Genomic DNA, 24325 nt, shown 5'->3' with positions numbered 1-24325 from the left:
CCCTGGTCTTATAGCATCCTTTTTTTCCAACTAGGGTTGTAGCTTAGTAAGCAATAATAATAATAATAATACATACATACATAAATAAATACATACATACATACATACATACATACATACATACATACATACATACATACATACATACACACATACACCAAGGCATTTCCCCCAATTTTTTTTTGGGGGGAGGGGTAGCTGACATCAAACAAATGAAACAAAAAAGGGGACCTCTCCTCTCTACGTTCCTCCCAGCCTGACAAGGGACTCAACCGAGTTCGGCTGGTACTGCTAGGGTGTCACAGCGCGCCCTCCCCGTTATCCACCACAGTTGAAGCTTCATAACGCTAAATCCTTTACTGCTGCTACCTCTGTGGTCAACCAAAGCACCGGAGGAAGCAGCAGGGCCTACCGGAACTGCGTCACAATCGCTCACTATTCATTCCTATTTCGAGCAAGCTCTCTTGCCTCTCTCATATCTATCCTCCTATCACCCAGAGCTTCTTTCACTCCATCCATCTACCCAAACCTTAGCCTTCCTCTTGTACTTCTCCCATCAGCTATTGCATTCGTCACTTTCTTTAGCAGACAGCTATTTTCCATTCTTTCAACATGGCCAAACCACCTCAACACATTCATATCCACTCTAGCTGCTAACTCATTTCTTACACTCGTTCTCACCCTCACTACTTCGTTCCTAATCCTATCTACTCGAGATACACCAGCCGTACTCCTTAGTCACTTCATCTCAAACTCATTCAATTTCTGTCTCTCCGTCACTTTCATTCCCCACAATTCCGATCCATATATCACAGTTGGTACAATCACTTTCTCATACAGAACTCTCTCTACATTCATGCCCAACCCTCTATTGTTCACTACTCTCTTAACTGCCCCCAAAACTTTGCATCCTTCATTCACTCCCTGGCGTACATCTGCGTCCACTCCGCCATTTGCTGCAACAACAGTACTTAAACTGATCCACCTCCTCAAGTAACTCTCCATTCAACATGACATTCAACCTCGCACCACCTTCCCTTCTCGTACATCTCAAACCTTACTCTTTCCCACATTAACTCTCAACTTCCTTCTTTCACACACCCTTCCAAATTCTGTCACTAATCGGCCAAGTTTCTCTTCTGCGTCCGCAACCAGTACAGTATCATCCGCAAACAACAACTGATTTACCTCCCATTCATGGTCATTCTCGTCTATCAGTTTCAATCCTCATCCCAGCACTCGAGCATTCACCTCTCTCACCACTACATCAACATACAAGTTAAACAACCACGGCAACATCACATATCCCTGTCTCAGCCCCACTCACCGGAAACCAATCGCTCACTTTATTTCCTATCCTAACACATGCTTTACTACCTTTGTAGAAACTTTTCACTGCTTGCAACAACCTTTCACCAATTCCATATAACCTCATCACATTCCACCTTGCTTCCCTATCAACTCTTATCATACGCTTTCTCCAGATCCATAAACGCAACATACACCTTACCTTTTGCTAAATATTTCTCGCATATCTGCCTAACTGTAGAAACCTGATTCTTTCAACCCCTACCTCTTCTAAAACCACCCTGTACTTCTAAGATTGCATTCTCTGTTTTATCCTTAATCCTATTAATCGGTACTCTACCATACGCTTTTCCAACTACACTCAACAAACTAATACCCCTTGAATTACAACACTCAGGCACATCTCCCTTACCCTTATATAGTGGTACAATACATGCACAAACCCAATCTACTGGTACCATTGACAACACAAAACACATATTAAACAATCTCACCAACCATTCAAGTACAGTCACACCCCCTTCATTCAACATCTCAGCTCTCACACCATCCATACCAGATGCCTTTCCTACTCTCGTTTCATCTAGTGTTCTCCTCACTTCCTCTCTTGTAATCTCTCTCTCATTCTCATCTCCCATCACTGGCACCTCAACACCTGTTACAGCAGTTATATCTGCCTCCCTGTTATCCTCAACATTCAATTAACTTTCAGAATATTCCGCCCACCTTTTCCTTGCCTCCTCTCCTTTTAACTACCTTCCATTTCCATTTCTCACTCTCTCTTCAATTCTTGAACCAGCCTTCCTTACTTTCTTCACTTCTTTCCAAAACTTCTTGTTATTCTCTTCATATGACTGACCCAATCCCTGACCCCACCTCAGGTCAGCTGCTCTTTTTGCCTCACTTACCTTGCGTTTTACTTCCACATTTTTCTCTCTCTATCTTTCATACGTCTCTACACTATTACTCTGCAGCCATTCTTCAAAAGCCCTCTTTTTCTCTTCCACTTTTACCTTCACTCCTTTCCACCATTCACTGCCCTTCCTCATGCTGCCTCCAACAAACTTCTTGCTACACACATCACTTGCAATCCCAACAAAAATTTTTTTTTACCAACTTCCACTCCTTTTCTAAATTACCTGGTTCTCTTACTTTCACTGTGTCATATGCCATTTTCAACCTTTCTTGATAAATACTTTTTACCCCCGGTTTTATTAGCTCTTCAACCTTTAAACTTTACTAGTTCCCTTTTACACCCACCTACTCTATTCCCCCACACTTTTGCTACAACTAATTTTCCTTCCCCAAAAAAATGATCAGACATACCATTAGCCATACCCCTAAACACGTGCACGCCTTTCAATCTTCCAAACATTCTTTTAGTTATCAACACATAATCCACTAACGCCCTTTCTACCACTCTTCCATTTGACACTCTTACCCATGTATACTTGTTTTTATCTTGATTTTTGAAAAAAAATAGAACTTATCACCATATCTTGCTCAACACTCATATCTACCAGTCTCTCACCACTCTCATTTTCACCTGGTATGCCATACTTCCCAATGTCACCTTCTACCTCTCCAGTGCCCACTCTAGCATTTAAGTCACCCATGACAACTACATAATTCCTTCTACCCAGTCCTTCTACACACCTAGTTAATTCATTCCAGAACTCATTCCGCTCTTCACTTTTCTCACAACCTGGCCCATACGCACTGACATAAGCCCAACATTCCCTACCCAACCTAACCCTTACCCACATTAACCTAGATGATATCTCCTTCCATTCCGCTACTTTACCTGTCATCCATTCACTCAGCAATAAAGCCACACCTTCTCTTGCTCTTCCCCTTTCAATCCCAGACACTCTACCAGACATTTCACCAAACATCACTTCACCTTTCCCTTTTATCTTTGTCTCACACAAAGCCAAGATATCCATCTTTCTATTCCTAAACATACTTCCAATCTCACATCTCTTACTCTCTATCGTACTGCATCCACGCACATTCAAAGACCCCAAAACTAGAGTGCGGGGAGCAGTCACTCTCCCCCCAGCTCCACCTCTTTGATGTCTCACAGGATTATAATACAGGAGATAATGATAATAACAACAGATAAATTCTGAAATGAAATTGTCATTCTACTTAGGACAAAAGCTTTTTTTTTTTACCAAGTTTGAACATGTAAAGTTCAATTACTTAGGAAGATCATGTCCACTATAATCGTTTTGTATGAATTATTATAAGAAAAGATACATACACCATAAAAAAATTTAAATCTGGAGTTATTGTGTAATTCGTAACTTGGTAAGGTGTTTATTTTTCTGTTTTCTACAGACTAGTATGCCTGGTATGAAACGAGATTGTGGTGGTGCTGCTGCAATACTAGGAGCATTTTATTTGGCTGTTCAGGCAGGTTTTACCCAGAACCTCCATGCCATTTTTTGTCTAGCAGAGAATGCAGTAGGACCCACTGCAACAAAGCCAGACGATATTCATACGCTTTATTCAGGAAGGTACTAAAATATTGATTTGTTCAATTGTTGTTTGTTTCAGTTGCATCATACATCTCATAGCCAATAATTCAATATTAGAGTTCAACAAATTGATATGTGGCTGACCTAACCTCGGATTTTAGTCGATATATTTTTGGTATAAACAAGCCAGGATTAATTATCGGTTTTATACCAGTTTTACTATTACTAATGTGTATGGCATATAATTGTATTTACTCAAGTCCAGTCCATTTGTTTGTTTGATAATTGAAAATTGTTTCATGATAAATCCATGTACTATTAATCAGCCCATTCATACTTACCTTCGTACAAATAACATAGGTACTGGTTGTTGCTGTATATGCAAGGCTAGATCCCAGAATCTCAAACAATTAACTAAAGACTCATTCTAGTATTTGCAGTAGATATTACTTCCATTTCAAATTAAGTTGACTTTGGAAAAAGAGGTGGCATAATAATTGGTTCAATTGGTTCCCCTTAACTCATGGCTGATAGCTTATGAAGATTGTACTGGAGTACTGGTTGTCATATTGCTTGAAGAAATGGGTGACTAATTGTATCATCCTTCAATTCTTGTGTTATATTTACATGTATTCCATACATAAACTTGAATGAAAAGTTAATTACTGTATTGTATTAGCTTTTTAAAGGTCAGCTATCATTTAGATTGCTGCCAAGTTCTGGTTCTTATTTTATATTTTGGGATTATATTACATATAGTCAAACCACTTTGTCTTGCAGAAAAAAAGCTACGTTGTCTCATGTTCAAAATAATTTAGAGGATAAATCATTTTATATTGGGTGTCCGTAAATTAGTGTCTTGGTTTTAATGTTTTTATATTAATATAACATATTCATACCCATTTAGTCTAGTATCCTTTTCTAAAAATTTATAAGATTTTTTAGGATATGTTAATTACGGTAAATCAAAATGCATATGAGATTTTTTAGGATATGTTAATTAAGGTAAATCAAAATGCATACCCGTTTAAATTTTTTAACCCTTTTACCCCCAGGCTTTTTGGAAATTTCCAACCCTTAACCCCCAGGGGGTTATTTTTTTCCCAGCACATTTTGTAGTATATTTTTTTCAAATTGCTCTAACAGCCTTAATTTTTATCATAGAGAGGTCAGGTTGGTCTCATTCTCTTGGAAAATGCCTGAATTTTCTCAAAAAAATATCAAAAATATGAAAAAAAAAAAAAATTTTAGCATTTTTTTGCAAGGACGTACCGGTACATCCATGGGGGTAAAGGGATGGCTTTTGTGAAACGTACCAGTACGTCCTTTGGGGGTAAAAGGGTTAATGCACTGATTAATTACAAGTTTATCCGTTGCATCTGTCATTTAAAGGGACAGACTGCAGACAAGTTTTCTCTGATTCCCGTCAAAACACACCCCAAACCAAACAAATTGCATATGAGGCAAAACTTGTGAGTTTTCTAAATAATTTAGAACAATTCTTTTCACTGAAAAGTCATTAATATTTTTATAATAGGGCATTAAAACTAAGACTCGAATTTATGGACACTATAAAAGTTAATATCTGAAAAATGGTTGAAAGACATATTTCTGTATTGAAAATTAAATTATTTGTACAGAGTAACCTTAATCTCCTATAAATCATGGAATCATATCATTTAGAGATTCTGCACAAATTGCCTATCTCAGGAAAACAAAGCCAGGTTAATTTGGGGGTTATACCTAATCATTTATCTTGGATGATCCTACATTTTTGTGTACGATTCTGTAATGTCAAAATAGCTTCATAGACATCAGTATAATTTTTTCATATATAATTACTTGATGGTTGACTTGATATGAAAATTTAATGCTTGACACTGGTAGTGTAGTTTTTTTTCATGCAACTATGTTTCAGTTTTGACTTTGTTACATATGTAAAACACCAATGACTACATTTTTATACAGGCACAGGACAAACCTTCAGTTTTATTGAAGTTATTAGGGGATTCTGTTCCTACCACCTAACACCCAGTCATATATTGAGTTCTTGCTGATTAGAACTAATTTGTAACAGGAAAGTCTAAATATACTTATTTAATCACATTTATATAACTTTTGGGTCAAAATTATTTATATTCAATGTAGCTTGTTGTTAAAATGATATTTGTACAGTTATCTGGAGGTGCCGTCTTTAATATTTTTATACTCATCTATAGAAAATTGGTTTTAAATAACATATTACTTAATATGTTATGTCATAGATATTCATGTAACTAAAATGCAGTTCATCTTTTGTATTTCAATCATTGATACTGGAAACAAAGAAAGCTTAGCACAATGAAACATTTGGAAAGGCATCTCTGAATATATTTATTGAGGAAAACTGAATAATTTTAAAAGATCTTTGGCTCAAGTTTAGTTTCAAATGAAATATCTATTTAAATCTCTCCAGTATTTTGGCATTTGTATTCCCAACATAACTCTCTATTAGTTGATTAAGGACATCATAAGGTGCCCTCTCTCCTAATCTTGCCGTGAACCTGGTTTATACTGCCTTTTTTGTCCCTATATTAGAGGTAAACAGTGTACAGTATACATTGATTTTTCAGAACTGTAGAAATAAACAATACAGATGCAGAGGGTCGGTTAGTCCTAAGTGATGGTGTAGCATATGCAGCTAAAGATCTGCATTGCACTACAATTCTAGACTTGGCAACTCTAACTGGTGCTCAGGGAACAGCCACTGGTGAGTTTAAAATATTTTTAATTTTACCAGAGGGATTTCAGAGTATTGATATTAGCATTGTATTTAATAAATTACCATCATTGGCAGTCAGTGTAAATTTGTAGCAGACTTACAAACTGCAATTTTATGAAATTGTATAGTACTGTAGTAGTAATATTAGATTCTGAGCCTGGTTATGTAGGTTCTCAAAAAAAAAAGAGACTTGACCTTCTCTTGAATTGGTATTTGACTCGTAGGAATCTGTTCATGTTTGTTCTTAAATCCAAAGGGCAATTTCATTGTAAATTACACATCTCCACATTTGTGGTATAGTTTTACCTCAGTTTAAGAGTTTCAATTCATTCCAAAAGCGAGCTTGTAACCTAAAGAGCTCATATCCTATAACAATTCTTCTCATAAGAATTAAAGGAAATTCAATCGATATATTCCACATATTCTTTTTGAAGACTTTTGGAGTGTAGTGAACAAATTATAGATCTTAATAATTTTCTATCAAAAAAGATATATTGACAAATTAACTTTGAAGAGAATTGTTATTGGCATAAGGGAGACAAGAGGAGGAGTAGGAGATTGTTGCTGGCATGAGGGAGATGAGAGGAGGAGGAGGTTGTTGCTGGCATAAGGAAGATAAGAGGAGGTGGTGGTGACTGCCTGGAAGGAGAATCTCCCTCCATGACCATTTCTCATAAGATATTGGAACTTCTCTCTCTTGAAAGATGTTCACTATCATTAACTGAATCACAAACAAAAACAAGCACATAATCCTCTCTAACCTCCCAGCTTTTATATTCATACTTTACTCTCTTCATTCAAAGTCATGGCTATCTTTTTTCCATTTAATTTTCATGCTTTATTAGTAGTACTAGGTTTGGTATACTTTACTCTCTTCATTCAAAGTCATGCTTATATTTATTTTTTACCTCTTAATTTTCATGCTTTATTAGTAGTGCTGGGTTTGGAATATTAAAAAAAATAGGAATATCTTCAAGTATGTTTAACGGAACTTGAAAATTCTAAACATCCTATTATTGTGGTTTCAAATATTTATGAGCTTATTCCGCATTTAGTTTTTTGGAAAGGGTCTTAAACTCCCCATATTTAGAGCATAAGTTGATTCGTTTAATATTGGAAAGTTTCTCTTCTCTTCAGAGGAAGAGTTTGGAAATTTTAGAAAAATAAATTAAAAAACAACAAGGAAGTTGATTTTCTTAAGATTATTGCACCAAACTCTGCATTCAAACAGTTTCCTTCTAATGCCAAGTTCTCAGGTCATAGCAAAGTTCCCAAAGAAGATTTAAATATCATCACATGAGTTCTGGAAGTCTTGTTGTTTACATTCCAAGAAAAGAATTAGTATATCTTGTTACTTTTGACAAAGGGAGGATGTTTAGGGCTCTTGTCTTATAGCCAAAGTTTACTATTGCACCTGTTAAAAATGTGATTCCCACCCATGAATTTCCATAACAAGGAGTTTAAAGGTAAATGTACAGCTCAATAATGTCACATTTACAGTATAATCAGGTATTCTTACAATCAAAGGAATAAATTTAGGAAACTCCTTTTTGTAAACTTGTGAATAGGATTTTGGAATTATATCCTGATAATATAGTGATATTTATGTGATATCTACCCATTCTAATGTTTTCACTCTATCCACTTTAATGGTTTTCACTACATGTCTTCCAGAAATGAGATCTGAAAGGCTTGAAAAGGGAAACATGATTCTCAGGTAATTTTATCAAAATAAAAATATTTTAACTAAATTAATTCAATATTTAGTGGGATTTGTGCAAGTTCCCACTTGCCTCCCTACTTAAGGTGTAAACTGTTTTTCTGTATACGTTCATAATGTGGAAGGAATTGGGTTATGTAGGACACTGTTTACTATTTTGTTCCTTTTACTTGGGAAAAGTTTTATCTTTCATTTTATTTTAGTCAAGCACTTCTTTCTTTAAATGAATAGCACATGAATCGCAGGTAGGTATTGAAATAATCTACTATTTCTATGAGCCTCCCATGATGTTCATATTGCTTCTCTAAAAGCTTGATTTATCAACATTTACCCCTAAACTTAAAAGAAAATTCTTGTTCCTTTCCATAGACACATGCCCCTACTAATGAGAGACACTAGCAGTTATTGGTAAGAAGCAGTGTCCAAGCCCTTTAATTATACCAGTTTGCCTGTCTCATTAGTTTGATGTACAGTAAACCTCTTCTTCCAGATTGTTTATAAGTTTTGATGTGATTTTTAAGTTGCCTTTTGGATTTTTTAGCAATTACTGAACAGGGATAATACTGCAATTTAAATTGCCATTATGAGAAGTCCAACTGCCTCACTTTTCGTCACTGAAAGTCTTAAGTTCTATTTCTAGTGAAACTTGCTTTTAGTTCAGGGGTCAATTCAGAGTAGATGGCTAGTTCTTTATAATAGGGATGGTGACGACTGTGACATGCCAGCATCGTTCTACTGCACACACAATCAGTCAAGTTTTGATAGGCCTCAACCTATTTAGCTTCTTTTGTTTGTTTTTATCATTACTTATATACTATCAACTTTAATAGAATGTTACTTAATAATTCCTGATGTTAACTAATGCTGAAAATACTTAATTTTCCAAACTTTAATATGCTAACAGTTTAGTCATTCCTTTGGAGCACCAGAAATTAAATAGAATAGGTAATAGCCTTAACCTGAAGGGAATCCAAGCAATACAAATTTTTGGGTTTTATTGCATAAATATTTCTCATTCTTTTAGTCTGAGAACATTTCCCTTTTAATTGAAAATTGTATAATGTGTAATGTATTCGTGCAAATAATAATGTAATAATTAATAGCAGAAAATCTGCAGATATATCATTTACCAAATGTAACATTAAATTTTTTCCAGGAAAGTACCACGGGGCAGTTTTAACAAATAGCCAAGATTGGGAAGAAGCCATTATAAGTGCAGGTCAAATCTCAGGTGATCTAGTCCATCCTCTTCCATACTCACCAGAACTTCACTTTGCAGAATTTGCATCTGCTGTTGCAGATATGAAGAATTCTGTTGCAGTTAGTAATCAGATAGATTCAATGATTTTTATTTTATCTCTTGGCTTCTTTCCCCCAGCTAAAACCTTACTGTAATGCCATAGCATTTCTTTCATTAATATTTTTTTTTACTTTTTTCCCCAACCCGTAGCTCTCCCTTATAGACACTGAGTCCTTGCTTTGCACGTTGAAAGATGGCCTGGGATGGAAGATGATATTTCTAAAGTATTTCAAGTTGAATTGGATCCCCTGTTTTATCTTTTAATCAGAAAGTCCTTGGGACAACACAGCACCACCTCCCCATGAATAAGTTTTTCTTATGTCAACACACACCCCACTCCTCTTTTAATAATGTTACAGCACAGCAACATTTACTCCATTCTAGTAAATATGGTGATCAGCAAAATTTATTTAGTGAAAATTTTTGAATTTATTGATTCTTTTGAAAAACTAATCCAAAACTTACATTGATTCAATTTGATTCCACCCCCTCTCCACTTGTAACATATTTATATTCATGTATGAATATGTTTTAGAGTAAAAAAACATTTATATGATGCTATTAGGCGATTCCATGAGGGCTATTTTTTTTCCACCCAAAAAGCTCATGCTCTGAGTGCATATAGCAAAGAAATTTTTGAAAAGTATTGAAATATATTTATTGAACATTTGATTTTTGTCATATTTTCATTGACAAGTATCTTTTTAAATAAAATTTTTCAGTTATCAATAATAAATGGAAATAGCATTTTAGAAGCTGCGCCCTGAGGGAATGTAGAGTAGATTACATTATTTCCATGTGTTTTAGAATTATTTGGTGAAGGAAAGAATAACATTGAAACTTAGTTTGAAATAAAGCATGCTTATAAAGTGAACAAGAAGCAGAATATAATAAGTCCTTAAATTTACTGAGACTGCCTCGAAAGTCTTTCAATGGTCTTATGATCATGAGGTTGTGAAACATTGCCATTCTCTAGATATTGTTGTTCTTTCAGGATCGTTCCAATGCAACTTCTAGCTGTGCTGGACTTTTTATTGCCTCTCATCTAGGGTTTGATTTTCCGGGTAACTGGATTCATGTTGACATGGCCTATCCAGTCCATTGTGTAAGTATACAGTATTGTTTATGTTGAGAATATAAGAAGATTTTGACTAATAACTTGCGGGTTAATGATGACCCACAGTAAGATAAATTCAGCTGTAAAATGTGAATGGAGCCATTTATCCAATGAGATAGTCTTTATATTTTGTCAAATAATAAATTTATGAAATGTATGAAAGAAAAGATATACTCTATAATTAAAACTATATACATATAATTATGTAAACTGAATAGTTTTAGATGAATGAGTAAATAGCTTTTTAGCTATTTCCTAACCTAAAGTAGAAATTCTTGCGGAGAGGATGATGATGAAATCAATTTCATCATACCTCACATTGTGCTTTGAACTTTTTTTCAAGACAAAATCTTAAATTTTAAAAGAATTAATTTTTCTTAACTATACAAACTTAAATCCTTTAATAGGAGTATGCCTTCAGCTAAACTGGAAATGCAGTTAAAATAAAATGGGGTAGTTATAGCTACTAGTAGGTGTTGAAATGCCCCACCTACCAATCAGTGAGCAAGACACTTATGACCTAGCCTGGAATTTGAGGCAGGGAGTGTAATTTACAGACGTAAACCCTCCAAATGATCTGTACATAAGTTAGGCACGTACCAAAAATATATATAACTCGCTTACAGGAGAACCCATATCATCATATGGGATATGTTCAAATGTATACATAACTATAAGAAATGGGTTTGAATAATTCTATCCCTCCTCCCACTCATCTGAGAGAATGGGGAACTTTTTAACAGATCTGCTGTAAAGGTTACTCCATTATAAAACTTGCCTGCATCTGCTATCCAGTCCAGCTCATAACTGCTGCACCCCTAAAAGAGAAGTAAGAAAGAAGGTTAGAAGCCTAGATGCCGAAACCGCAATCTATTACAAGTCGCACCTTGTCTCGCGTGAGAGCTAGGCTGTCTACATAACCTGTTGACTAAACACCAGAGGACCCAGGGTATATCTCACATGTGAGAGGTAAAGTTTGTTTGTCGGGCATTAGCATACTTGTCTAGATTCTTGAGCCACTAAGAGCTTCTCAAATGTAAAGTAGGACATGATAGCCCTAATTTTGTTAGCCCTTACCCAAGTTGGACATACAACCCTCTCAGGGGTTGAAGTATAGTCACAACTACGGTATAATCTCATGAAACTTGAAAGAAATATTGTTCTTGAATATCATTTTCTGTCAGTGCTAAGTAAAATGTTTTAGAGCTCAGGACTGAAGTGGAGAGACATCTAAAATAACACAGTAGAGCCTGTGCAGAACATAGAAGCCTCCTAAGAGGGAGATGTAGAAAGACACTAACCTCGTATTGTGAACAGATGGGTCTCTGCCACAAACTCAGGATCAAACTAAAGAGGACCTCTTTCAGATTGAAGCCAAAAGCTTGCCAACTCTCTGGGTGAAGGTTAGCCAAAGTCTCTGTACCATGGTTTTCCGCTGGGTTGGGATAGAGTCCCCTTGCTTGAGGGTACACTCGGGCACACTGTTCCATCTTATTTCTCTTCCTCTATTTTTTTTTTGCTTTTTATAGATTAAATATGATAGTTGTATTTTAATGGTTACTGTTGTTAAAATATTTTATTTTAATTGTTCATTCCTTGTAGTTTATTTATTTCCTTTTCTCACAGGCCTATTTTTCCCTATTGGAGCCCTGGGCTTATAGAGCATCCTGCTTTCCTAACTAAAGTTTTAGCTTAGATAGTATAATAATAGTCAGATCTTTTTCCAAAGCTTATCTCAAAGCTTCGTATTGGATACGGCTAAAGACTTTAGAACATGTCATACCCATTGCAAGGGCTGAGGTTCCAAGGTGAGTACAACTGCTTGAAGCTCATCATGAGCAAACACAAATCCCACAAGGAACAGAGGTGTATGTTTCTCAGAAGTCTGCACAAGCCTGTGCAGTTTAAGATGCACTTCTCTTAGAGGAGACTGGAATGAGGAGGTCCATAACCTGCACCAGAGATATGATCAGAAAAATACTCAAATGATGTCAAATCTGTAGAGGACTGTATTAGGTACCCAAATATCTGAGCAGTCCCTCTGAAAAGCCTTGCACTCGGAGGAGTTGCTGTAAAGTCTCCATCAGTCCAGTGTAAATAACATCACGGACTGAAGGCACCTATGACGAGGCAGATGACGGAGAACAGTTTTCCAATGAGTAGTTGTCTTAGGAGCTGAACTAAAAGGGCTAAAAAAGCAGGACCTTTTCTAGTGGTCATCTGAGAGCCACCAGAGTCATCTGGAGGCCTATTGTGATGAATATTTGGTTGACTAGTAAGTAAATTGAGTTAAATATGGGAAAAGCATAGATGTCCTTAAACCAATCCCATGGGTCAGAAATATGAAACAGAACACTAGGATTGTCCTGTGTGGCCACGTTAGGATAAAGGGACCTCTTCAAAGCTACATCTTGCCCCTGGCAACTGAGCATTTCTGCTATTACAAATATGGAATGAATCTTGCCTTGTGCATTTCCCAGATGTGCACCCAGTCAACTCACAAGGGCTGTACAAGACAGGGACAGTCCTTCCTTGCTTGTTGATGTTGGGTACAACAGTAGTGTTGTCACTCATCATCATAACATTGATGTAGTGAACTGATAGCATTTGCAACAGGTTGATATGCAAGAACTTCCTGAGGATCATACCCTATTAGTTACTTAGCCCTCAGGTATGCGACCCACCCTTCCTTAGATGCATCCGAGAACAGAAGCTTTTTTGGGGGGTGGGGTGCACAGTAGAACTCCACTGGAACAAATTGCTTGGAACCTCGCTCTCAATCGACCAGCGACGTTTTAAACACTATTTAAGCAATTGCTGGTGAAGATGCCTGTGTGAAATGAGTTTCTTAAAGGAAATATGTGACAGAGGACATTGCCACATCCAAGTCAGAAGCTCTCACTTTTACGAGAAAGGTTGTGCTACCTTTTGAAGCCTGCTGATGTAAGAATGAGTGCATTTCCTCTCCAATTTTGCTGATATCTTCTGAAGAGAAGACTATAGTTGCTGCTGTGTCGGTACTTTTTTCACATAGATCTCCAGATCATGACTGAACCCAAAGCAACTGGCAGTTGTGAAGATGGTTTAACAGACCGATTCCATTTAAGTGGCACAAAGCTGAGATCAAAGTGAAAAGGTGGGGAGAGGTGGATACTCTAAAGCCCAGGACTTAGAAATGGTACAGTACTCTCGTGAGTATGAAGTGGAGGCACTTCCATATGACTCAAGGATAGACATTTGGAATTGAAAATAAATATCCTTCAGGTCTACCAAAAAACATGTTCGTCCTCTCTAATAGCAAACCATATGGTACTTTCAGTCTCCAGAGTTAGATGAATAAATTTCAAATAGTGAGAGATTGATGAGCAGTCTCCAGCCCATGGTTGACTAATCCACCAGGGAAGAGCCCACCATAGAACTCTGAAGAACCATCTCGAATTATTTCTAGAGAACCCGCTCCAAATAATTTTATTTCATTCTTTTTCCTTGATCTCCCTTCTGCCACCAAATTCAGAACTACTAGTGATTTCAGAGGGAGCAATGGAACAATATCGGAGTGCTAGTGAGGGAAGGTAGAAAATCTTTAGGGTAATGGGGTATTCATCCCAAAATGACTTTTACAATCCACTACTCTATTCCAGGTTGATGTCACCTTGTTAAATGGTGTGACAGGTATCGCAACATTTGCAGCAACTGGAGGAGGATACTGGAAATTAAGGGCCCCTGCACGTGGGCCACTTTTCAGTGGACGGTGACTTGTGTTTTCTATAGATGCCCACATACAAACCAAATTTTAATGGTGGGGTATTCAAAGCTTCCCACTCCACTTTTTTGTGGCAGCCACTATCCACTAGAAATTGGCCTGTGTGCAGGGGCCCTAAGGCATCCTCTCCTTCCCATCTTGGCTCTACTGTACCTCATGCATTAGCCAGTCAGGGAGAAGCAGCTGGAGGCAAAGATCATGACTGTACCCTTAGGGTAACTGCACAAAGGATGATTAAGTCATGGCTAGTCTTCCTCTTTGCCTTTGCTTCTTGGTCATTTTTGTCAAGAATGTTGACAAAGAAGTTGGGCATCATTGGGGTGTCAAAACTGCCCGGACTCTTACTCCCTTTCAAGGAAGGTCCTCTCAACAAACACCTCGGATAACAATCCTTCCTCAAAGAGCAAGCAGGATACAGACTGAAATGGAACTGTGCCACGAGTGAATTTTAAAGATTAAGAATTTTTTTTTTTCTTACGTGGCTCTTTCTTCCAAATACAAGCTCTTTGGATAAAAAAAAATCCTGATGAAGGATACAGTAATAGAACTGCGTACTCATATCCCCAGAGAGTGACGAAGTAGATTCTCTGATTCATAGTTGTGAGGATGGTATAAGTTATCTTGGTGCTCTTAAGGGCACCAATGACATTCCTGGATGCCCAGCTGTTCTTTATTGCAGTCCCATGTGACCATGAGAAATTCTTGCCGCCTGGAGTAGCTGCACAGGGAAAGAACAGATGATAGGTGATCTTGTGCCCTACTGAAGAAGGTAGTATCTTGGAAACATGGGGATAAAGAGAAGAACAATAACAAGGAAACTGAGTATTATTGCTGTTCATGCAAGTGAATGTCTTGTTGCTCATAAAAGTGAGGATACAACTGTTGGTTTCAATATTATTTCCCCCCCCCCCCATTTATTCTGGCTGACAGTGCACATGCTTGTTTGGTACAAGGCCAAGCACAAATAGCAAGAGCATAAGCTCCTGTACGAGACACCTTCTCTGTCTGAGTTAGTTGTATGTATTGCAGTCTCTCTTAAATGCAAAGGCGAAGAGAGTGGTCAGTTTTATACAACTCCTGTAGATAATTATTCTTGGACTTCATCTATGAGCCATGTCTGAAGAATCTAACAAAGATGAAGTAGAGCACATGCTTTTTCTTGCCAGCCTTCTTCAGATTTGAGATCTTTAAAACTAACGACAGCATTTGACTGGGAAAAGGCTAGAGGAGCCCATTCAAAAGCAGCAGAAACAACATGAGTAGGTGCCATGTCCTTCTTCTACACGTGAAGCAGGGGTCAGGAGGACACCACATTGGCAGCCTCTGAAGTGCTGGTAGCTACTAAAATCTTCACGCAATGACATGTTACTAGTGATGCCTGAAGAAGACCAACTTTCGTAGGTACAGGTTGTCATCATACAGCCACACATTGCAGGGGGATGACTGCAAACACTCCTGCCCCCCTCACACAGAAAAAACCGAAGGAAAATCCGACTTAAATGGATGGTTTGCGCATAAACCTATCACACATTTACAGCTTTATCTGGAAACAACTGCTTATGATTGTAATTTTATTTAATTCATACAGGTTTCCCTAGACATAACTGCATGTCTGCACACTTAAACATTTAATATAGAAAGAAACCAAAGCCAAAATTGTTCCGTAACTGGAATACAAACCACGCTATTTAATAGGAGTATTACTTTCGGCGTAGCTGAAATGACGAGCCATTAATTTTTAACGAGGGTTTACTACCCACACCGCTAGTTAGGGGGGGTATGGGAGGAATAGCTCGTCTGTCAGCCAACAGCCCTGGTTCAGAGCCGTAACTCAGGCTTTCAAGCCTGTCTTCTCTGAATTGGGACACAGAACCATGGCTTCTTCTACCCCCTTTAAAGAGAAAAAGAGGAGTTCCAGACGCGGTCACTTCCCCAAGGGCGAAACTAACTCCCCGCAAACCTTCGAAGCAGGTTCCTTCTAGTCCTCAGACTGCCTCTCCTTCCCTTTCGGACGAAGATTTCCCGTCCCTAAAGGGAATCATGCGAGGAGAGACTTAACCCCTATCACACCAATGGAGGAAACCTCTCTTCTCGCCGAGGGGTCTACTCAGTCGGGGATTGGAAGGAACATGCCACCCTCGTCAATGTTGAAGTCTTATATCCTTCCCAGGAAGGTATCTAAAGACTCCCAAAACATTGCCGAAGTCCTTTACTAGGACTAGGATGGAGCCAACTAGCCACTCAGAGAATGTCCGCGACTCTCCCTAAGAAGAGCCTTCAGGGATAGAAGGAGACTTCGCTGCAAGTCCTACAGCAGGAGGAGACCAGCAAGAGTCAGAACATGGGGTTTGGTAAGTTCTGACTCTGAGGGCTCTCAATGGGTTTTCTGACCCAGAGATCCCTCCTCGAGAGGGCAAAGACACGGTCTTAGACCGTGTCTTTGGTACTCAAAAACCCTCTAAGACCAGTGCAGCCCTGCCCTGGTCTCAGGGGGTTAAAAGTACCAGAGACAAGATCTCACAACTGCTCTCCGAGATGTCCTCCTCCAACCGTTCCAGTGCCACCAACAAGCTCCTCGCGTACAGCAGAGGAGGTACTTCGAGATCCTAGAGGAGCCTTGTTTAGCTCTTCCTCTTCACCACTCGCTGGAAGAGCTAACCAGGGGAGTCCCTCTTGAGAGACACTCCAACCGGCAGGTCTTATTCTTGGCAGCCGAGATCCTCAACCAGGAGAAAGTTGCTAAGTGTGCTATGCAAGCCACGTCGATATTTGGTTGGGGAACTTAGGTATCCTGATATGTTCCGAGGACTTTTCCAAGGAACGTACCAGGAAGGCTATGGAAACATTCTTGCACACAGGTACTCGCACGATCGAGTTTCTGGCCCACCAAATCTCGAACTTGTGGGTAAATACCATCCTGAAATGTCGGGATGCAGTAGCTGAGAGATTCCATCAGAAGGTCCCTAGTGCCGAGATCAATAAACTCAGACACTCCTCCCTAGAGGGATCCCTCCTGTCTGAGCCTAAGGATGTGTTACATGCAGCTGAGAGGTGGAGGAAGTCTCATCAAGACTCCCTCCTTCATAGGGCTTTAACAGCCAAGCCCTATAAGCCTCCAACACCACAGCAGTCCTGTCCAGTCAAGACCACTACGACGACAACAGCAGCGAAGACCTTGGTGTCAAAGAAAGGAAAGGCAAAAAGTCCTCCAGGGAGGCAAGAATCCTAGAGGGAGCAGCCGAGGCCGCAAACGCTAGGATAGGCAGTCCCCCTGCATTTCCACCAGTGGGGGATGCCTACAAAGTTGCTCAAACAGGTGGAAGTAACTCGGGGCCGATTCCTAGACAATCTCCGTGATCATAACATCTCTACCTCCCCTGACGACGAATCCAGTGTCATTGAACTCCCTTCCCATGGGATCGGCAAGGGGGCAAGCCCTTCGGGCAGAAGTCCAGACCCTGTTGAAGAAAAGCGCTCTCTAAGAGGTCCTCGACAGTTCCCCAGGCTTCTTCAGTCTCGACTTTCTTGTAAAGGAGGCGTCTGGAGGCTCGAGACCAGTCATCGACCTCTCAGCCCTGAACAAGTTTGTCAAACAAACGACCTCAGGCCTCTGGTCAGAGTCAGAAAGGTACCTCCACAAAAATCTCCTAGAGATGAAGGCCGTCTTTCTAGCCCTTCAACAGTTCCAACAGTACCTGGCAAGTCACTCTGTGGTGTTGATGAGCGACAACACCACAGTAGTGGCCTACATCAACAAATAAAGAGGTACTTTTTCGCAGCAACTATCCCGTCTAGCAGTAGAGATACTGAGATGAGCCGAAATCCACTCTATACCACTATCGGCACGCTTCATTCCGGGCAAAAGGAATGTGCTCGCCGACAACCTGAGCAGACCATCTCAGATAGTGGGTACCTAGTGGTCTTTGGATCATCTAGTAGCCAACAAAGTCCTGAGTTTGTGGGGTTCTCCGACTGTGGAGCTCTTCGTAACGGCCCTGAACATAAGGCTCTCGCTGTACTGTTCCCCAGTCCTAGACCCCAAAGCTCTCTGGCAAGATACTTTCCAACAACGGTGGGACAACATCAACGTTTACGCCTTTCCCCCCGTTCTGTCTGATGAGGAGGGTACTCAACAAGACCAGAACATTGGTCAATCTTTCAATGACCCTCATAGCTCCGCTATGGCATCAAGCAGAATGGTTCCCGGACCTTCTGCAACTCCTAATGGAGCCACCAAGAGAACTCCCAACGGAGCCACCAAGAGAACTCCCAACGGAGCCACCAAGAGAACTCCCTCCACGACACAATCTACTCAAACAACCACATACCAACATCTTCCGCAAAGCCATAGGTTCACTACGGCTTCACGCCTGGAGACTAACCAGCATCTTTCTTAGAGAGGATTTTCGCAACAAGTTGCGATCAGGATGTCTGGACACCTGCAAAACTCTTTAGCAGCAGTCTACCAGGCAAAGTGGAAAGTCTTCTGTGGTTGGTGTCGTGGAAGGGGTATCTCTCCACTCGATGCCACTATCCCAACAGTATTGTAGTTCCTCATGTATTTGCGTGAAGAAATGCGCCTATTAGTTTCGGCAGTGAAAGGCTATCGCTCAGCCTTAAGCCTCGCCTTCAGGCTGAAAGGAATGGACATTTCCTCATCGTTAGACCTTCCCTTCTCTACTCATACGGAGTTATAAACTTACTTGCCCTCAGTCGGAAGTGAGACCTCCCCCATGGAACGTGGTTCGAGATCTCAGGTCTCTTTAAGAGACCTCCCTATGAACCATTACGCCAGGCATCTGATCGCCACCTAACCTGGAAGACGGTGTTCCTGCTAGCTTTAGCCTCGGCCAAGTGAGTCAGCGAACTTCATGGTCTCTCGTATGACATCACCCATTCAAGGGGATGGGGGAAGGTAACGTTCAGCTTTGTCTTTGAGTTTATTGCTAAGATTCAGAATCCAGGAGTAATGGATCCTCAATTCGACTCCTTCCGGATTTCTGGTCTCCGTACTGTAACAGATAACCTAGACCATCTCTTACTATGCCCAGTAAGGAGCTTGAGACTGTACCTCAAAAGAACAGCCGCAGCCAGTCCTCGTGTGCCAGCACTATTTGTCAGTACGGGAAGGACTAAGAGGAGGGTCGCCAAGAACACCATCTCTGCATGGATTCGCAGGGTCATTGACCTGGCACTGAATCCAGACCCTCCTCCGTCATGTCGCCCCAGAGCACATGATGTCGGGCATAGCTACTTTTCAGTGACGCAGGTTCTTCAAGCTGGGGTGTGTAAACGGCAAACAACGTTCACATTCCACTACCTGCAAGATGTGACCCACAGGCGACTCGATACGTTCTCTATCGGTCCTGTGATGGCTGCACAACAGCTGGTTTAAAACCTCAAGCTCCTTATTGGACAAGTATCAGAAGGTTGAGGGCATTGTTACCCGGTTTTAGTCTGCATGAATGGAAAGGTTTGACTGGCCCTTATTCTTTTCTTCATCATCCCTCTCTTGGGGAAAGCAGCATCCTGGGTTCTCTGCATAGCTGACATCAAACCACTGCAGGTAAACCATGCTTCCTTGTATTCCTAGTATTAATATTAATACTGTTACGTCCCCATACCCTGACGAGGTGGTAGTGTGAAAGTCCTAGTCTACAAGTTTCCATCTAAAGAACTTCAGAACAACTTTCTAGGACGAGTCACGCTTCATCATACCTTCACACACAGCTTGCGTAGGCCGCAGACCTTGCGTAGCAAGGTTTTACCGAGGTTCAGGGACTCCTTATTTTTTGAGTGCTTACACACTCAAATAAGGAGTCCCCGGGCAAAGCCAAAAGCCAGACTGGCTGGGACATCCACCCTTCCTGATGAGTGAGTCACCTCTATTAAATAGCGTGGTTTGTATTCCAGTTACGGAACAAATGACAAATTCGTAGATAATTTGTATTTTTCCTAACTATACAAACCTTAGCTATTTAACTGCACCACACAACCTCAGGCCTCTGGTCAGAGTCAGAAAGGTACCTCCACATAAATCTCCTAGAGATGAAGGCCGTCTTTCTAGCCCTTCAACAGTTCCAACAGTATCTGGCAAGTCACACTGTGGTGTTGATGAGCGACAACACCACAGTAGTGGCCTACATCAACAAACAAAGAGGTAATTTTTCACAGCAACTATCCCATCTAGCAGTAGAGATACTGAGATGGGCCTAAATCCACTAGATACCACTATCGGCACGCTTCATTCCGGGCAAAAGGAATTTGCTTGCCGACAACCTGAGCAGACCATCTCAGATAGTGGGTACATGGTGGTCTTTGGATCATCTAGTAGCCAACAAAGTCCTGAGTTAGTGGGGTTCTCCGACTGTGGAGCTCTTCGTAACGGCCCTGAACATAAGGCTCTCGCTGTACTGTTCCCCAGTCCCAGACCCCAAAGCTCTCTGGCAAGATACTTTCCAACAACAGTGGGACAACATCAACGTTTACGGCTTTCCCCCCGTTCTGTCTGATGAGGAGGGTACTCAACAAGACCAGAACATTGGTCAATCTTTCAATGACCCTCATAGCTCCGCTATGGCATCAAGCAGAATGGTTCCCGGACCTTCTGCAACTCCTAATGGAGCCACCAAGAGAACTCCCAACGGAGCCACCAAGAGAACTCCCTCCACGACACAATCTACTCAAACAACCACATACCAACATCTTCCGCAAAGCCGTAGGTTCATTACAGCTTCACGCCTGGAGACTATCCAGCATCTCTCTTATAGAGGATTTTCGCAACAAGTTGCGATCAGGATGTCTGGACACCTGCAAAACTCTTTAGCAGCAGTCTACCAGGCAAAGTGGAAAGTCTTCTGTGGTTGGTGTCGTGGAAGGGGTATCTCTTCACTCGATGCCACTATCCCAACAGTACAGTATCGTAGTTCCTCGTGTATTTGCGTGAAGAAATGCGCCTATTAGTCTCGGCAGTGAAAGGCTATCGCTCAGCCTTAAGCCTCGCCTTCAGGCTGAAAGGAATGGACATTTCCTCATCATTAGACCTTCCTTTCTCTACTCATACGGAGTTATGAACTTACCTGCCCTCAGTCGGAAGTGAGACCTCCCCCATGGAACGTGGTTCGAGATCTCAGGTCTCTTTAAGAGACCTCCCTATGAACCATTACTCCAGGCATCAGATCGCCACCTAACCTGGAAGACGGTGTTCCTGCTAGCTTTGGCCTCGGCGAAGTGAGTTAGCGAACTTCATGGTCTCTCGTATGACATCACCCATTCAAGGGGATGGGGGAAGGTAACGTTCAGCTTTGTCTTTGAGTTTATTGCTTAGATTCAGAATCCAGGAGTAACGGATCCTTAATTCGACTCCTTCCGGATTTCAGGTCTCCGTACTGTAACAGATGACCTAGACCATCTCTTACTATGCCCAGTAAGGAGCTTGAGGCTGTAGCTCAAAAGAACAGCCGCAGCCAGTCCTCGTGTGCCAGCACGGGAAGGACTAAGACGAGGGTCGCCAAGAACACCATTTCTGCATGGATTCGCAGGGTCATTGACCTGGCACTGAATCCAGACCCTCCTCTGTCATGTCGCCCCAGAGCACATGATGTCGGGCATAGCTACGTCCCTGGCCTTCAAAAGAAACTTTTCAGTGATGCAAGTTCTTCAAGCTGGGGTGTGTAAACGGCAAACAACGTTCACATTCCACTACCTGCAAGACGTGACCCACAGGAGACTCGATACGTTCTCTATCGGGCCTGTGATGGCTGCACAACAGCTGGTTTAAAACCTCAAGCTCCTTATTGGACAAGTAGCAGAAGGTTGAGGGCATTGTTACCCGGTTTTAGTCTGCATGTATGAAAAGGTTTGACTGGCCCTTATTCTTTTCTTCATCATCCCTCTCTTGGGGAAAGCAGCATCCTGGGTTCTCTGCATAGCTGACATCAAACCACTGCAGGTAAACCATGCTCCCTTGTGTTCCTAGTATTAATATTAATACTGTTACGTCCCCATACCCTGACAAGGTGGTAGTGGGAAAGTCCTAGTCTACAAGTTTCCATCTATAGAATTTCAGAACAAATTTCTAGGACGAGTCACGCTTCTTCATACCTTCACACACAGCTTGCGTAGGCCGCAGACCTTGCGTAGCAAGGTTTTACCGAGGTTCAGGGACTCCTTATTTCTTGAGTGTTTACACCCTCAAATAAGGAGTCCCCGGGCAAAGCCAAAAGCCAGACTGGCTGGGACGTCCACCCTTCCTAATGGGTGAGTCACCCCTATTAAATAGCGTGGTTTGTATTCCAGTTACGGAACAAATGACAAATTCGTAGATAATTTGTATTTGTTCCAACACGGTTACTTACCTAGAACTACCTTCTTAGGAGTTACTGGTAACTCTACCTAACTGACCAGCTTTTTGTATAGTTTACCCTCTCCGTTTTCTACGGGGTCAACCTCAGGCAGTGTGATACGTGCCCTGAGGCGACCCGGGGTCGGGCAGCGTGCTAGCTCAGGTCGAATCGTCAGTAAGTTTCTGGTCACGGCGTGATCAACATCTCGCCCCGCTCTCTTTTACCTTGTGCGACCCTTTGTGTCCCCCGATCCTTTGTGCTTACCGCGTGTTACCCACGTGTTTCCCTTTCACTTTCCCTTTGCATCCTTGTGTCTCTGGGTGTATTAGCGTTGCGTTATGGATCATCCTCGTCGTTGCCCCGGGCCTGTGGCTGGGAAGTCTTGCGGGGCTTTCCTTTCTAAACCTGAGATTGATCCCCACTCCTTGTGCTCCACGTGTAGGGGGAAAGTGTGTTCCCCTGCCTCTACGTGCCCGGAGTGTGCTAACTGGAGTGAGATCCAGTGGGTGCTCTTCGGGACTAAGAAGAAGGCGGCTAAGAAGTCGCCTAAGGAATCCAGTGTCTCGTCGCCTGTGGTTTCCCCAGACGTCTCGGCAGACCGTAGCTCCCGTCCTTCTTCCCAGAACATCTAGGAGACTCGATACGTTCTCTATCGGGCCTGTGATGGCTGCACAACAGCTGGTTTAAAACCTCAAGCTCCTTATTGGACAAGTAGCAGAAGGTTGAGGGCATTGTTACCCGGTTTTAGTCTGCATGTATGAAAAGGTTTGACTGGCCCTTATTCTTTTCTTCATCATCCCTCTCTTGGGGAAAGCAGCATCCTGGGTTCTCTGCATAGCTGACATCAAACCACTGCAGGTAAACCATGCTCCCTTGTGTTCCTAGTATTAATATTAATACTGTTACGTCCCCATACCCTGACAAGGTGGTAGTGGGAAAGTCCTAGTCTACAAGTTTCCATCTATAGAATTTCAGAACAAATTTCTAGGACGAGTCACGCTTCTTCATACCTTCACACACAGCTTGCGTAGGCCGCAGACCTTGCGTAGCAAGGTTTTACCGAGGTTCAGGGACTCCTTATTTCTTGAGTGTTTACACCCTCAAATAAGGAGTCCCCGGGCAAAGCCAAAAGCCAGACTGGCTGGGACGTCCACCCTTCCTAATGGGTGAGTCACCCCTATTAAATAGCGTGGTTTGTATTCCAGTTACGGAACAAATGACAAATTCGTAGATAATTTGTATTTGTTCCAACACGGTTACTTACCTAGAACTACCTTCTTAGGAGTTACTGGTAACTCTACCTAACTGACCAGCTTTTTGTATAGTTTACCCTCTCCGTTTTCTACGGGGTCAACCTCAGGCAGTGTGATACGTGCCCTGAGGCGACCCGGGGTCGGGCAGCGTGCTAGCTCAGGTCGAATCGTCAGTAAGTTTCTGGTCACGGCGTGATCAACATCTCGCCCCGCTCTCTTTTACCTTGTGCGACCCTTTGTGTCCCCCGATCCTTTGTGCTTACCGCGTGTTACCC

General features: G+C 41.3%; 1 protein-coding gene across 2 annotated transcripts in view; it reads left to right on the top strand.

Annotated features, from left to right (window-relative positions):
* The window catches only part of grsm (granny smith), a 63861-nt gene that overhangs the window by 30552 nt on the left and 8984 nt on the right, over positions 1 to 24325 (top strand). For both annotated transcript variants that reach the window (XM_068358787.1, XM_068358788.1), the window contains exons 7-10: positions 3652 to 3830; positions 6404 to 6540; positions 9429 to 9592; positions 10567 to 10677. In XM_068358787.1, the coding sequence (XP_068214888.1) occupies positions 3652 to 3830; positions 6404 to 6540; positions 9429 to 9592; positions 10567 to 10677 (591 nt within the window). The remainder of the gene's footprint in view (positions 1 to 3651; positions 3831 to 6403; positions 6541 to 9428; positions 9593 to 10566; positions 10678 to 24325) is intronic.

The sequence above is a fragment of the Palaemon carinicauda genome, chromosome 35 (genome assembly GCF_036898095.1).
Source record: "Palaemon carinicauda isolate YSFRI2023 chromosome 35, ASM3689809v2, whole genome shotgun sequence".
Lineage (NCBI taxonomy): Eukaryota > Metazoa > Arthropoda > Malacostraca > Decapoda > Palaemonidae > Palaemon > Palaemon carinicauda.
Note: the sequence above shows the minus strand (reverse complement) of the source record. Positions and strands in the feature narration are given on the sequence as shown.